This window comes from Neoarius graeffei, chromosome 6 (genome assembly GCF_027579695.1).
Source record: "Neoarius graeffei isolate fNeoGra1 chromosome 6, fNeoGra1.pri, whole genome shotgun sequence".
NCBI lineage: Eukaryota > Metazoa > Chordata > Actinopteri > Siluriformes > Ariidae > Neoarius > Neoarius graeffei.
Window position 1 is genome coordinate 5,524,869 of NC_083574.1, and position 16,676 is coordinate 5,541,544.

The 16,676-nt window shown below is 43.5% G+C and overlaps 1 protein-coding gene across 1 annotated transcript in view; it reads right to left on the reverse strand.

The window, feature by feature from the left end:
- Positions 1-264: 264 nt before the first annotated feature.
- Positions 265-16,676, reverse strand: part of LOC132887635 (CBY1-interacting BAR domain-containing protein 2-like) — a 50,660-nt gene continuing 34,248 nt past the window's right edge. Inside the window, exons 4-11 of the mRNA XM_060923101.1 lie at positions 14,221-14,455; positions 13,019-13,087; positions 8,454-8,555; positions 8,317-8,322; positions 3,265-3,369; positions 3,049-3,162; positions 1,845-2,003; positions 265-435 (exon numbers count right to left, since the gene is read on the reverse strand). Coding sequence (XP_060779084.1) covers positions 265-435; positions 1,845-2,003; positions 3,049-3,162; positions 3,265-3,369; positions 8,317-8,322; positions 8,454-8,555; positions 13,019-13,087; positions 14,221-14,455 — 961 coding nt within the window. The remainder of the gene's footprint in view (positions 436-1,844; positions 2,004-3,048; positions 3,163-3,264; positions 3,370-8,316; positions 8,323-8,453; positions 8,556-13,018; positions 13,088-14,220; positions 14,456-16,676) is intronic.

The following is a 16,676-nucleotide window of genomic DNA, read 5'->3' on the forward strand; positions in this document are numbered from 1 at the left end:
GCCTTGCGCAAATGGAGAAAGCCCACCATGTCATGCATGATGTAGTATCTTGTATTGGGTCATGGTGAAGCAGGAAAAAATAGCAGGCCACATGGCCCTAAATTCATTAATTGTTCTATTTAAAACATTTTTTTATGAAATTGGAAGTCTGTGATTTGAATTCAGTAGCATTTGGTCCACTAAACAAAAATAACTGTGTCAGGGAAAATTATTTTTATGACCTACACTTGAAAAATCTGAAAGGCAATCTAGCTTTAACGTTTCTCATTTCTGTCTGAGGCTTGTCGTATACTGAGCAGCATATGACTGTCGGAAAGTCTTCGGCTCCTCCACGTCTTCCTCGGTGTCGTATCTCTCCTCCTCCTCTCCCTCCTCCTCTTCCTCTTCCTCCTCCTCTTCCATCTCCTCCTGTCTGCGGAAAGTTCTGTTCAGAGACTGAAGAAGAAAAACAGGTGAATGAGAAACATCTTTAAACGCACTCAAAAAACATCGATGGAGTTGATTATTTTCCTGAAGCAACATGTCCTGAAATGTTTTTATTATTATTTTTTTGTGAATTAAAGAACAGCATCATAATGCTTTTTATCCATTTATGGTTATGTTTAATGATATGGACCATAATTAATTAGTTCTTGTTATCAGTTACATTATAGCAGCGATAAATGTTCTAGTGACAGAAAAGTTAGCATTAACATAAACCTAAACCTGTGATTTGGAGCTGAGCTGCTGTTACAGAAAATGAATCAACCAATCAGAATGGAGAATTCAACATGACTGTGGTATAATAGTGAAAGAGAATCTCTTATTCATCATTTAAAATAAAAATAATATTAGATTTCAGAGAGTTCTTCAGAGTCATGCCATCGAAGAACCTTGTTTTGGTTTTTGAAATTTTTTTGGAAACTTCTGATTAATGGTGCCAGCAAGAAATGAAACAGTTATCACCATATGGTATGTTATCATGTTGAAGGGCTTTTGTGGTGGAAAGTTTTGCGTCAAGAACAAAAGATATCTCAGGAATCATGGAATAAAACGCTCTCGCTGTCAGAAATGGAACTAAAAGTGGATTTTTAGGAAACCAAAAAATGATTCTTCAATGTCATTGACCTGAAGAACCTTTTCTGTCATGTTTAGGAGTGAACACTTCAATAGATTCAAAAGCATTCTTCAGATTGTCCCCCTTTAAAAGTTTCATCATTCATACCCCTTTTCCACCAAGGCAGATTGAGGGTTGGATCGGAGCTGGTGACTAATTACGAATCAGTTCTTTGTGTTTGGAGAGCCGAAGACTCCGCTCTCAGCGAGGAAAACTGGCTCGAGAGCAGCACCAACACCTTGCTGGCTTAGAACCAAGAACCGCTTACATCAGGGGTTGGGGGAGGGATTATCATGACCAACAAGACCAACTAAAACTTTGTGACCACCATTTTTAAAAAAAACAAAGCTAGTGTAGCTTCCAGTCTGTCTCATCCAGTAGTCAGCCATTGTTGTTGTTGTGCTTGGTGCTAATGTTGTTGGGAAAGCAAAGACGTGTACAGTGATGTAATGATGTGGCTCTATGGTGGCTCTCTTGCCTGTGGAAAAGCAAACCAGTTCTCAGAAGGTTCTCAAGTTGAACCAACCCTGAAACAGCCCAGAACAAGCACCTAATTCATGCTGGTGGAAAGAGGGTATCAGAGAACCTTTGAGGAAGTTTTTTTTTTCTAAAAGAGTATTGTGTTAGACCATGTACAAACCTTAAGGGGGGGGGGGGGGCTGTCCTCATTTATTATAGAAAGCAGTCATAAGTCGTGATAGTTCCCCTTGTACATTTACATGGATAAATTATTTAATGCCTGAGTCACCTTTTTCGGCTGATCCGAGGTCCACATGGGGTTAGAGAGGCTCGGCTGGTGAGTCAGTCTGAATGTAGACTGAGTGAGACTCGGGTATTGCGGCAAACCAGTGATAAGAGCCGTGTCCTCCAAAAGAGTACCAGAAATCTGGATTTGGTTCCTGAAAACCTGTAGAACAGTTTTAGGACCATGTCTAATGAGTTCTATCACTTTTACAAGACAATAATGTGTGGGTCAAGAAAACGGACAGGAGAAAAAAGCATCTACACTTTTACCATCATCAAGAAATCGAGATTCTTTGAATGCAAACTGAAACTTCTGTAAATGAAATAAACCACCCAGTCCACCATCTCCTTCTGTTTCCCTGTATCTATCCACCTAACCATCCATCAGTCCATCCATCACTCCTTCCATAAATCAATTAATCTGTTCATCCATTTATCGATCCACCTAACCATCCATTAGTCCATCCATCACTTAATCTGTCCATCCATTTATTGAGCCACCTAACCATCCATCCATCACTCTTTCCATAAATAATTTAATCTGTCCATCCATTTATCGAGCCACCTAACCATCCATCCTTCACTCCTGCCATAAATCAATTAATCTGTACATCCATTTATCTATCCACCTAACCATCCATCAATCCGTCTATCACTCCTTCCATATATCATTTAATCTGTCCATCCATTTATCTATCCACCTAACCATCCATCCATCACTCTTTCCATAAATCAATTAATCTGTCCATCAATTTATCTATCCATCTAACCATCCATCAATCCATCATCACTCCTTCCATATTTCATTTAATCTGTCCATCCATTTATCTATCCACCTAACTATCCATCCTTCACTCCTGCCATAACTCAATTAATCTGTCCATCCATTTATCTATCTGCCTAACTATCCATCCTTCACTCCTGCCATAACTCAATTAATCTGTCCATCCATTTATCTATCCACCTAATCATCCATCCATCGCTCCTTTCATAAATCAATCAATCTGTCCATCTATTTATCTATTCATCCATCATCTTTCTATCCATCCATGTACCATTAATCCATCCTTTCTTCCATAAATCATTTCATCTATCTGTAACAATTTCTATTTTAAATGTCATTTAATATTACAAGAAAACAAATTTCCCATAAAACTAAAAGAGGGAAGAAGAGACTTCAATAATATTTTGAATAACTAAATATCCACCTCTAGATCTTTGTCAATATCCATAGTTTCCAGGTTGTTGAAGGTGTGTGTATAAACTTCCAAAGCTTTGGAATGGAAGAGCATCTCCACCATGATGAACTCGGTGAAGATCCTCTGAAATAAGAACACTTTATAAGGTTAGGTAAGTGTAGAACTCAGTTGTGCTGGTGGACCTGTACATTGTGTGTATGTTATGCTGGAGACAAAATTACTCACCTTTACATCAGACAGTTTCTGTCTCTGGAAGTCAGTGATGGTCTCCTCCATTTGCCTGGAGCTCCTGTTGGCGTTGCTGTTGGCTTTCTGCACACTGGTTTCAGCCTGTGCAGGTTTAAACAGATCAGGAAATCCATGATGGTGGAACACAGATAACCAGTATGAAACCAAATTAAAGTTTTGGAATGGTCTGGGCAAGGACCTTTAATTGTCCTGAAGCCCATTGAGATGCTTGAACAGGCAATTCAGGCTGAAAAGCCCTCCAGTGTGGCTGAATTAAAGCAAGTCTGCAAAGAAACGTGTTCAGAATACCTCCAGAGCGATGATAAAGACTGATCTCATTCACAATTGGAAGCATTTGGTTGCAAGTGTTGTTGCTAAGGTTGGTGCAACCAGTTATTACATTTAGGAGGACAATTACTTTTCACATGGGTGATAGTTGTTCCATTCCCTATTTCCTTCACTAAATTATATGATCATTTAAAAACTGTTTTGTGTTTTCTCATGTGCCATTTATGTCTCTTTACATCTTTTTTCTTCACTTATCCTCAAATGTAAGGATACAGAATAATGTATATGAAAGATCCAAATACCGGGGTTGGGGCTCGTATGCGAGTGCTTGGTGGCCAGGCCTTTGCCCATGGGGCCCGGCCGGGCTCAGCCCGAAGAGGTGACGTGGGCCCGACCTCCTGTGGGTTCACCACTCACAGAGGTAGCAGTAGGAGATTGGTGCAGTGTGGATTGGGTGGCAGTCGAAGGCAGGGGCCTCGACGACCTGATCCCCGGACACAGCGGCTGGCTGTTGGGACATGGAATGTCACTTTGCTGGGGGGAAAAGAGCCTGAGCTTGTGCGGGAGGTTGAGAGGTACCGGCTAGAGATAGTCGGGCTCACCTCCACGCACAGCTTGGGCTCTGGAACCCAGCTCCTCGAGAGGGGCTGGACTTTCCTCTTCTCTGGAGTCGCCCGTGGTGAGCGACTGCGGGCTGGTGTGGGCTTGTTTATAGCTCCCCAGCTCAGCCGCCATGTGTTGGAGTTTACCCCAGTGAACAAGAGGGTCGCCTCTCTGCACCTTCGGATTGGGGAGAGGGCTCTTGCTGTTGTTTGTGCCTACGGGCCAAATAGCAGTATAGAGTATCCGGCCTTCTTGGAGTCCCTGGGAGAGGTACTGAGGGGTGCTCAGACTGGGGACTCCATTGTGCTACTGGGGGACTTCAATGCTCACGTGGGCGACGACAGTGACACCTGGAGGGGCGTGGTTGGGAGGAACGGCCTCCCCGATCTGAACCCGAGCGGTGTTTTGTTATTGGACTTCTGTGCTAGTCACGGTTTGTCCATAACGAACACCATGTTCGAGCATAGGGGTGTCCATAAGTGCACGTGGGACCAGGACACCTTAGGTCAGAGGTCGATGATCGACTTTGTAGTCATTTCATCTGATCTCCGGCCCTATGTCTTGGACACTCGGGTGAAGAGAGGGGCTGAGCTGTCAACTGATCACCACCTGGTGGTGAGTTGGATCCGCTGGCGGAGGAGGAAGCTGGACAGACCTGGCAGGCCCAAACGTATGGTGAGGGTCTGCTGGGAACGTCTGGCCGAGCACTCTGTTGGGGAGGTCTTTAACTCCCACCTCCAGGAGAGCTTTTCCCAGCTTCCGAGGGAGGCGGGGGACATTGAGTCTGAGTGGACCATGTTCTCTACCTCCATTGTGGATGCAGCTGTTCGGAGCTGTGGCCGCAAGGTCTCCGGTGCCTGTCATGGCGGCAATCCCCGAACCCGGTGGTGGACACGGGAAGTAAGGGATGCCGTCAAGCTGAAGAAGGAGTCCTATCGGGCCATGTTGACCTCCGGGACTCCTGAGGCAGCTGATGGGTATCGGCAGGCCAGGCGTGCTGCAGCTCGGGCAGTTGCGGAGGCAAAAACTCGGAACTGGGAGGAGTTCGGGGAGGCCATGGAGAAGGACTATCGGTCGGCCTCGAAGAAATTCTGGCAAACCGTCCGGCACCTCAGGAGGGGGAAGCAGCACTCTGCCAACACTGTTTACAGTGCAGGTGGGGAGCTGTTGACCTCGACTGGGGACATTGTCGGGTGGTGGAAGGAATACTTTGAGGATCTCCTCAATCCCACCATCATGTCTTCCACTGAGGAGACTGAGGCTGATGACTCAGAGGTGGACTCGTCCATTACCCAAGCCGAAGTCACTGAGGTGGTTTGCAAGCTCCTCGGTGGCAAGGCACCGGGGGTGGATGAGATCCGCCCTGAGTATCTCAAGTCTCTGGATGTTGTGGGGCTGTCTTGGTTGACACGCCTCTGCAACATTGCGTGGCAGTCGGGGACAGTGCCTCTGGAGTGGCAGACTGGGGTGGTGGTCCCTCTTTTTAAGAAAGGGGACCGGAGAGTGTGCTCCAATTATAGGGGAATCACACTTCTCAGCCTCCCAGGGAAGGTTTACTCCAGGGTACTGGAGAGGAGAATTCGACCAATAGTTGAACCTCGGATCCAGGAGGAACAATGCAGTTTTCGTCCTGGTCACGGAACACTGGACCAGCTCTATACCCTTCATAGGGTGCTCGAGGGTTCATGGGAGTTTGCCCAACCAGTCCACATGTGCTTTGTGGATCTGGAGAAGGCATTCGACTGTGTCCCCCATGGTATTCTGTGGGGGGGTGCTTCGGGAGTATGGGGTTCGGGACTCTTTGCTAAGGGCTGTCCGGTCCCTGTACGAACGGAGCAGGAGTCTGGTTCGCATTGCCGGCAGTAAGTCAGACCTGTTCCCAGTGCATGTTGGACTCCGGCAGGGCTGCCCTTTGTCACCGGTTCTGTTCATAATTTTTATGGACAGAATTTCTAGGCGCAGCCAGGGGCCGGAAGGAATCCTGTTTGGGAACCACAGGATTTCATCTCTGCTTTTTGCGGATGATGTTGTCCTGTTGGTTTCTTCAAACCAGGACCTTCAGCATGCACTGGGGCGGTTTGCAGTCAAGTGTGAAGCGGCTGGGATGAGAATCAGCACCTCCAAGTCTGAGGCCATGGTTCTCGACCGGAAAAGGGTGGCTTGTCCTCTCCAGGTTGGTGGAGAAGTCCTGCCTCAAGTGGAGGAGTTTAAGTATCTCGGGATCTTGTTCACGAGTAAGGGAAGGATGGAGCGTGAGATCGACAGGCGGATCGGTGCAGCCTCCGCAGTGATGCGATCGCTTTACCGGTCCGTCGTGGTGAAGAAGGAGCTGAGCCAAAAGGCGAAGCTCTCAATTTACCGGTCGATCTACGTTCCGACTCTCACCTATGGTCATGAGCTTTGGGTAATGACCGAAAGAACAAGATCGCGGATACAAGCGGCGGAAATGAGTTTCCTTCGCAGGGTGGCTGGGTGCTCCCTTAGAGATAGGGTGAGAAGCACAGTCACTCGGGAGGAGCTCGGAGTAGAGCCGCTGCTCCTCCACATCGAGAGGAATCAGCTAAGGTGGCTCGGGCATCTTTTTCAGATGCCTCCTGGACGCCTCCCTGGGGAGGTGTTCCAGGCATGTCCCCCTGGGAGGAGGCCCCGGGGAAGACCCAGGACACGCTGGAGGGACTATGTCTCTCGGCTGGCCTGGGAACGCCTCGGTGTTCTTCCCGAGGAGCTGGCCAAGGTGTCTGGGGAAAGGGAAGTTTAGGCTTCCATGCTTAGACTGCTGCCTCCGCGACCCGGTCCCAGATAAGCAGAAGAAGACGAGACGAGAAGATCCAAATAAAGTGTGCTTAATAAATTTAAGGCAATGCAACAGAATTTAAAGTAAGTTTAAAAAAAGGGAACATGCTTCAATTTTAAAACCTTTTTCCTATAAATATTATAATAAATATTTATTATAATAATAATAATAATAAGAAGAAGAAGAAGAAGAAATATATTGGATGGTAGTAAATTGTTGTACACGTACGTTCTGGGGTGCCAATAATTGTGACACCTAATTGTTAATTTATTTTTATCTGGATTTTTCTTTTTAATTTTCTTACAATTAAATCATTTAATTCAATTATAAAGTTAATTTCTCTCATATTTTCAGTCTGACTGTATATACATATGGGCTAATCCAAAAGTATTGGCACCCTGTGTAAAGATGAGTATGTGTGGCTCTAAATCTGAAAACGTAACAGATTTAAATAAATATGATTGAAGTAATAATTATTCTTCATCAAAAATACTTACTAAATAAAGAATTGGATATTATTATTATTATTATTATTATTATTATTATTATTATTATTAAAAATGAGTTGTTTTAGGTTTTAATTAAAATAAAAAGATGTTCAAAAATTAAAAGAAAAAATTTCCAAAAATTGCTTTATCAATAAATCCAGTAGATAGATTATTTCCATTAAGCTTGTGATTCGATTTTGTGGTATCTTTTGATCAGTTATGCTTGTTGAAGAACATTAGAAACACTGTATAACACTGGAACATGAAAATGAAAACACATGGAATATTATTTGTTTTATATTTAGCCATATTAATTGTTGTTTTGTTGTCCCTACTATAACAGTAGTAGTAATCAGATGGTACAACAAAACTGAAAGAAAAGCTTGACAGAAATAATGATCAATATACTGGAGTTTTTTCAAGCAATTTTAAAACCTTTTGAATATAATAATAATAAGAAGAATAATAATAATAAGAAGAAGACAAAATACAAGTATATTGGATGGTAGTAAACTGTTGTACACATGTACATGCTCAGAAAATAAAGTACATTATTGTACCTTTAACAGTACAATGACTTGTCATTGGATCAGTACCCTCTAAGGTACTTATTTGTACCCTTTATATACAACTTGGGAACATATATGTACCTGTTTGGCCCTAGAAAGGTACACATAGTTACCTTGAAGACCAATAATGAGCCCTAGAGGGTACATTAGTGTAGATTGTACCCTGGTGGGCAGGAATGGACTCCAACTGTACCCCTATTTCAGACAGTGTAACTGAGAGAATGTTTGATTATTAAATGCTGAAATTAAGGCCCACATTATGAAAACGATGTTTATCTCAGATCACCTCCAGTTCCTCCAGGTTTACCTGTGTCTGATGGAATCAATTAAGGTCAATAATCAGCACTTCATATTGTTGTAGAGATAACATAAATAGTCAAGCTGTAATATCTAATATAATTAATGTGAAATGTGATGATAAACATGTGTATTGCTGCAGGATACAATGCTCTGGATGTCTGCTGGGTTCCTCAGCCGGAGCTTTTCCAGCCGCTGCAGCTCTTTTATCTCTCTGTTACGATCCGCACTAAACCTCTTCAAATCTGCCTGGAAATCGAAGAATTTTTTAATTTCACTTTAAGGTCCTAGTATTATAATTAAATAGTGTTATCACATATATATATATATATATATATATATTTTTAAGTTGTAATACATTTTAAAATATCTTACACACTGTGTCCAAAATCACTCACTACTCACTATCTAGTGGACTCATAGTATCCCACAATGCATCGTGAAAAGTAGTGTACCTTTAGATGGTCACTAACCAAGCAACATATACCATCATGCATTACGGTCGTGCTAAAAGAAAAATGGCAGACGGAAGACATGAGCACCCGGTGCAGCAACAAGAGGAAGAAACGCATTATAAACGGACATTCAAGTCCGATTAAAAATAGTAAGAGAATAGAAAATAAGTTCAAATAGAATAAGACAGATAAAATACAAGAATAAAAGTTCCAGTGCAGAGCGAGGAATTAATCAAAAGCCTCAAATTTGATTTAATAAAAGGCAGCGGCGAAGAAGAAAGAAAGAATTCAGCCTTGATTTAAAAGAACTGAATGATACAGCAGACACAAAGTACTTTGTATTTATTAATATGTGAAATACGCTCAGTATAATATGGATTTATTATTTTGAAAACCCACCAGACGACTGATCTGGCACGTTTTAATTGTGCGACAGTAATGATGTAAATAACGGCGTGGTGGAGTAGTGTCCCAAAGTGTTTTTTTTTTTTTTTTTAATTTTACCAATGAGCTCACTCTATAGTCCTCTACCGGTATATACTGTAGAATTCCCTGGATAGTGAGTAAGGAGTAGTGAATGAGTGAGTGATTTCGGATACAGCTATGGTGTCTTGGATAAGTATTCATGCCACTTGAAACCTGAAACATTTTGTTGTTACATCCCAGAACTAAAACGAACTTAATTCGGATTATATGTCATAACTTTAATCAAATGGAGTCCATTAGTGTGCACTTAAAGTGTCACATAGCATTAGTATAACTCCAACTGTTTCTGGAAGGTGACAGAGTTTGTTCTGGTAAAGTATCAATCAGGATTTGGTGATGAAAAAAATCCCAAATTTTGAAAATCTGACCAAGATACATTATTGAGAAATAGACAGAATATGGTCTGACAAAGGAGAAGCAGTCCTGTCTCTACAGGAAGCCGTTCACTAAAAAGTCTGTAGGGATGTTAAGCAGTGACACCAGCAGGGAAGAAAAACTGAGCTGCACTGCGTATGGATGTGTGTGTTCAACTTACTGCTTCCTGTGGATCTGCTAGTTGAGTGCTTTTGTTGGTGGTTACAGGAGCTACGGAATAAGTTTCTGTGTTTTGCCGATTGTTTCTATGATGAGAACACTCTTATGCCGCTTTTCCACTACAAACGCGGCTGAGCCGTGCCGAGTCGAGCTGAGTCGGGCTGAGCGGGGCTGTTGGAGTTGCATTTCGACTACAACCGCGCTGAACCGTGCTGGCTGGAAGTGGGTGGACACATTGGGTGGAGTTAGCGAAAGTGGGTGGACGTCATGTGATGCCGTTAAGCAGCGCAAACAGTGACATCAGTGACAGTGGCGGAACAAGTCAGAGCCGGGCCAGGGGCGGGGCAAATGACCGGGCCCTTTATTAAAGCTTATCATAACATCATTTTAGGCTACAAAATGTCCGCAACTGCGGTGTTTACCAATTTCAACACTACCGGGTGCAACTATGTTATTTAGTACATCAAGTCCTTCAAACAAACATGTAACTCAGAAACGAAAAACATTAGGATACTGTACATGGCTCATAATAAAACATCAATAGCCTATACTGCGCACATTATTTGAAGGGCATACGAATGAGCGCTCAGAGGCTGCAACGGTGACAGGAAGAGTCAGAAATAAAAGGAGGGCGGTGCAAACCTCACTGAATGCACTGTGTTTACCAATTTCAACACTACGGGGTGCAACTATGTTAGTTTGTACATTAAGTCCTTCAAACGAACATGTAACTCAGAAACAAAAAAAAACATTAGGCGACATACTGTACATGGCTCATAATAAAACATCAATAGCCTACTGCGCGCATTATTTGAAGGGCATACGACGAGCCTTGCGCTCCACGAACTCCTCCACGATGCTCTGTATGTCACTGATTCAGTGATCTTTTAAGCGGTAGTCTCACGACCCGAATAGTAAACAATAAACATGGAGGACATGGAGTCGTTAGTGTTGCTGGTCTCGGTGCTGTGGCTTGTTGTCACCGACAACGCGGACAGATACTGGCAAGAGCGTATAGATGAGGCGAGGCGCATAAGGCTTCAGAAATTCTCGTAATTCATAATTATTCTTCTTCCGGGTTTGCGGTGTTTACAGATCCCAGCGCTCGCGGGGCGTGTGTGGGCATGTGAGGACACTCCTCCTCACCAATCAGTGCACAGGGGAGTGTCTGCTCACGCCCCCAACCTCAGTTGGCACGGTTTGGCTCGCTTCAGCCCCACTCCAAAACGGTGCGAGTTTTAGGGGCTAAGCAGGGCTGAAACGAGCTGAGTCGTGCTGGTTTTTGGTAGTCGAAACGCGAGCCGTGTCGGGCTGAAGTGAGCTGAAGCGAGCTGAAGTGAGCTGAAAAAGGGTAGTGGAAAAGGGCCATTACTCTATCATCATGATGATTTACCTTAGTGTTTACAATTGCTGTTACTTCTACAGAATATCACACTTGGTGTTATTCTGTCACTTGTTCATTTGGCACGAGAACTTTCTTGCCTTTGTGTATCTGACTATTGCACTCGTTGTACAGAGCGTCTGATAAATGCCTGTAATGTAATGTAATGTAGATTACATTACAGGCATTTAGCACATTCTATATAGAGGACTATATACAGGGGCGGTCCTGGGGGCGGTCCGACCGGGCAGCCGCCCGGGGCGGCATCCCAGGGGGGGCGGCACGAGTGCGGGCGCGAAAAAAAAAAGGTCCCAAAAAAAAAAAGGTCCCCCCAAAAAAACCCCGAAAAAAAAAACAAGACGGGGGGGGGGGTGAACATTTTGGATGGGGAAGCCCAATACCAAAGTTGCGCAGGTGACGTCATCATAACAAGAGGCGTCAATACCTGAAGTTGGTCAGTTCTTGTAGCTCAATTGTAATTAAGGGTTTGCAGCAGTGTTACACACACACAAGTGTAACATGCAGCAAAAGCCATCATGCGTCACGTTTGCTGTGGGCACAAAACCCCGTATAATTTAAATAACAAACCAAATATGGTGCCGCAATGCATAGGACACAAACTCAAGACGCCTCTCAAATGTGCAACCACATTACATTACACTGAGCAAACGCTTTTGTGTGTGCGTGTGCGCGCGAGAAAGAGGAGAGAACAGAAAAGCAGAACAATCCAAACAACTTCAAAACGGCTGTACGTTTGATTGTGTGTATGAACCGAATGAATTCCCAAGATTATTGTGGTCGTGGTGGTCAATTGGTCAAGTTGAAATGGTTCAGTCTCACCTCTCGCGTTAGGTGATCACCACTACACACTGACGGTGAGTTTGTGTTGGGGGAAGGCAGGGGGAATCATTCAGGAGGAGGTCGAATGACAAATAAACGGAGTCGTACTCGGAGATAGATCTGGTGTTGGTGTTCTCAGCGTGATCTCAGTAGTTATGGATTTCTGCCAAATGTAGTGCTTTGTTCCAAGGCCAAAAAGTGCAGGATTTGATATGGCACGCGACTCTTCCATAAATACTACATCATGTGGAAAAGTTGAAGGGGTGAATACTTATACAAGGTACTAGTCTGGCTAACGTGACTTCAAAGCTCTGCGAGCATTTGGTCTGGCAAAGATATTAAGCCCAACTGTTTCCCAAAGTGCGTAGTTGACCCGCCTCCCTGAAATGCCTCAGTTTGCTACTGGTCGAAGCCAGAAAAGGCTGTGACGAAGCTTAAACCAATCACATCACTCTTTCCTCTGACGTATGTGACGCGACGGGGCTAACTGGTAGATTAAACTCTTACCGAAGCCGGTCGGGAGCAAGGCGAAAACGTCCTTCCTTTCAATAAATACCTCCAGGGCTGCTCTTTGCTCCGTTTTCAATGAGAACTTGCTCCATGTTTGTAATGTTTCTAGTGAATGAAGCGCTTCCGGCATAGATTCTGTAAACAATCTATGGCTTCCGGTCGCAGTTCTGCTACGTCAGTGCCTTGAACACGCCTCTACCCAGGACTGTTGGAGATGCTCAAAGTTGATTGGCTCCCGATTTTTCGGGAGCTTGGAAGAGCTGTAGATAGCTTGCCTGGCCAGACTAAGCTCGCAACAGGCCCTCGTGTTGTGTCACGCTTAGGATGGGCGGACCTAGGCTAACAAGGTACTGTCCTCAGGGATAAGAAACTATCATCTCTAAAATAACTCTCTAGATATTTACCTTTGCACTTTTGAATCATTTTTTATTATGGGCTTGTAAAAAATACAAGGTAGAGACGATATTAATTTTTTTGCGAGACCAAACCTCAGAAGTTTAACTCACTCGTTTAGTTTTCACAATATTCCCGTATGCCTTTAAAGGTGAGACCACTCGCGTTTCCAGCCTCTCAACCTACAAAGACACATCAGATACATAAGGAAAAGCAATGTTTTAAATTATATTTTTGGATATTTATTTTAAAATCAGCCATAAAAATGATATATTTAACAATATGGATTTAAAATGTTACATAATTCATAGCATGTTTGGTTATGGTTGTAGTTTTGCATAAAAATAGTTAATTTTTTTTAAATGTTGAATTTTTACATTTCATATGTTCACCATTATTTCTGTAAAGTTTTTTTTTTGGGGGGAGGGGCATCATTTGATCAATTGCGAATATAATAGAAATACCACACACACATCAATTTTTCAACATTTGAACTATTACATGGTATACCGCCATGCATTTTTACATATTTACATATATTCAAGGAATTACATTCACAATGAGATGAGATGAGATGAGATGAGATGATCAAATGCGATATACACTCCCTGGCCACTTTATTAGGAACACCCATACATCCACCTGCTGTCTGATGCAGTTCTCTAATCAGCCGATTGCTTGAGAGCAGCACGATGCATCAAATTGAGCAGATACAAATCGAGAGCTTCAGTTCATTTTCACGATGTTCAAACATCAGAACGGGAAAAATTGTGATCTCACAGTGAAGTGTGACTTTCTTTCACTGTGGCATGGGTGTTGGTTTGAGCACGATGAGTATTTTTGGTTTGAGTATTTCAGAAACTGCTGATCTCCTCCTGGGGGTTTCACACGCGACAGTCTTGAGAGTTTATACAGAATGGTGCGAAAAACAAAAAACAAGAGTGAGTGAGTGAGTGAGTGAGTGACAGTTCTGTGGGTGGAAACAAACGCCTTGTTGATAAGAAAGGTCAGAGGAAAATGGACAGATTGGTTCAAGTTTTTTTTTCCAGGAAGGATATAGTAACTCATATAATCACTCTTTACAACCGTGGTGAGCAGAAAAGCATCTCAGCATTCATGCAACAGCAGAAAGAACACATTGGGTTCCACTCCTGCAGCCAAGAACAGGAATCTTAGAATCAACCAGAAGTTCCTATTAAAGTGCCCAGTGAGTGTATATACACTATTTATCAATCTACCTTCATTTCAAGACTGTATTAATATATTTTCCATCATCACGTCACGTACAGGTCATTCGATTTTCATTTCCTCTCACCTCGGCCTGTCTGTAATCCTGCACCATGGCTAAATCTTCTGAGAAGTTCTTCAGGCAGATTCTGACCTCAGGGCCTTCAGTACTGGAGAATTCGTGCAGCTGCTGGACGAGTGAATCGGCTTTGTCTCTCAGTTTGGCCGTTTTGCGAGTGTACGCGGCGAGCAGTGTGCAGAACTGACCCATGTACTTCTCAGCATTGTTTATGGTCAACTCCATACTCTTCAGCTGTGCATCTCTGGGGAAAAAATACACTTATATAATTGGACAAGTCGATTTATAATAATAATAATAATAATAATGGGCGGCACGGTGGTGTAGTGGTTCGCGCTATTGCCTCACAGCAAGAAGGTCCGGGTTCGAGCCCCGTGGCCAGCGAGGGCCTTTCTGTGCAGAGTTTGCATGTTCTCCCCGTGTCCACGTGGGTTTCCTCCGGGTGCTCCGGTTTCCCCCACAGTCCAAAGACATGCAGGTTAGGTTAACTGGTGACTCTAAATTGAGCGTAGGTGTGAATGTGAGTGTGAATGGTTGTTTGTGTCTATGTGTCAGCCCTGTGATGACCTGGCGACTTGTCCAGGGTGTACCCCGCCTTTCGCCCGTAGTCAGCTGGGATAGGCTCCAGCTTGCCTGCGACCCTGTAGAACAGGATAAAGCGGCTAGAGATAATGAGATGAGATTAAGTTACATTTATATAGCGCCTTTCTCAAACTCAAGGTCACTTTACATAGGTCAAGAAAACAAAACAAAGAAAACAGAACACACACACACACACAAAAGGTTGGTAAAGTATTGCAGCAGCCAACCCTTGAAAAGCCCTCTAAAAAGAGGTGGTACCCCTCCAGGCGGTAGAACAAAGCGGGACCTGTTTTATTTGAAGGGTATGGGTGTCTACTTCATGAAAAACATGGTTGTACAAAATTAATATTGTAACAACATATGGATTAACCCTTATTTGCCGGACCATCTGCGAAATTCTGTATGGCCAAAGTTTTCTGTAATTTGAACCTAATTCTCATTCCAACTAAGGTAAGAGTTGTGGGAGGAAGGCCTATGGCCATCTTAATTACTTCATGCTGCATGCTGAACAGTCCTAAGCAGCAGTGTTGTGCAAGTTCACACTTTTTTTGAACTAGTTCAAGTTCAGTTCAAACATGTTAAAAGTGAACTGGTCACGTTCATAGTTCACAGTTTTAATTCTGAACTAGTTCAAAGTTCAGTTCATTTTACTTTTAGACGGGATATGAAAATAAAGACTAAAATCATATGCTATATTCTAGCTCAAAACTACTCACATATTATAGATATTATATTCTATCACAGGGCGGCATGGTGGTGTAGTGGTTAGCGCTGTCGCCTCACAGCAAGAAGGTCCTGGGTTCGAGCCCCGTGGCCGGCGAGGGCCTTTCTGTGCGGAGTTTGCATGTTCTCCCCGTGTCCGCGTGGGTTTCCTCCGGGTGCTCCGGTTTCCCCCACAGTCCAAAGACATGCAGGTTAGGTTAACTGGTGACTCTAAATTGAGCGTAGGTGTGAATGTGAGTGTGAATGGTTGTCTGTGTCTATGTATCAGCCCTGTGATGACCTGGCAACTTGTCCAGGGTGAACCCCGCCTTTCGCCCGTAGTCAGCTGGGATAGGCTCCAGCTTGCCTGCGACCCTGTAGAACAGGATAAAGCGGCTACAGATGATGATGATGATGAGATATTCTATCACACAAAATGGAAGTTATTGTACATACTATATATGGAAAAAGGACAAAATATTTTGATTTCTTCACTGACTCAACCACTGCACCAAAACGTTACACGTGACTTCAAACAAATGCTTTCAGTTTCAACTAACAGTAACTTCTAATAAACTAGTCTGATGAACGAGGATTTCTCAACTTTGCTTAGTGGTTGTAAATCTTCCACAATGTAGTCAATAATCAGTTTATCTACCTGCTGCTGGGAGACAGTGGTACTCTTGAAGGCTGCAGGCAGTGTGACTTGGATTTTGGGATTTTGGCAGGGGATCTTCTTGCCCTTTCCCTTCTGATCCTCGAGGACTTGCATATATGCTTTGAAACTGCTTCAACTCAATGTGTCGTTTCAAATTTGAGAACGACGTTGTCGATGTTCTTACTTGTTTTTTTCAGGAAAGGTGGACAGAGCTTACACAGAAAGGTAAGGTTTTTACCATTTGAGTCTTTGTGTGAAATTGTGTAAAATTGCTGTAAATAACCATGATGAGAATCCGTCTCATCTGTGTTCTCCGTGCCGCTACTTGAACTTTCACTGGCCATGTTGCTGTGAGTGTGCGCCGGCTGTGGTGTGCGCGCTGTCTGCTGCCTGTAGCTAGGGAACGCTGGGTTACGCCTACTCTGCTCTGCTGCATCATGGGTAACGTAGTATGGAGCCAAATCATAGAGCCATCCACTATCTCCGGCTTCACACTACGTTATCCATGATGCATTGCACACAC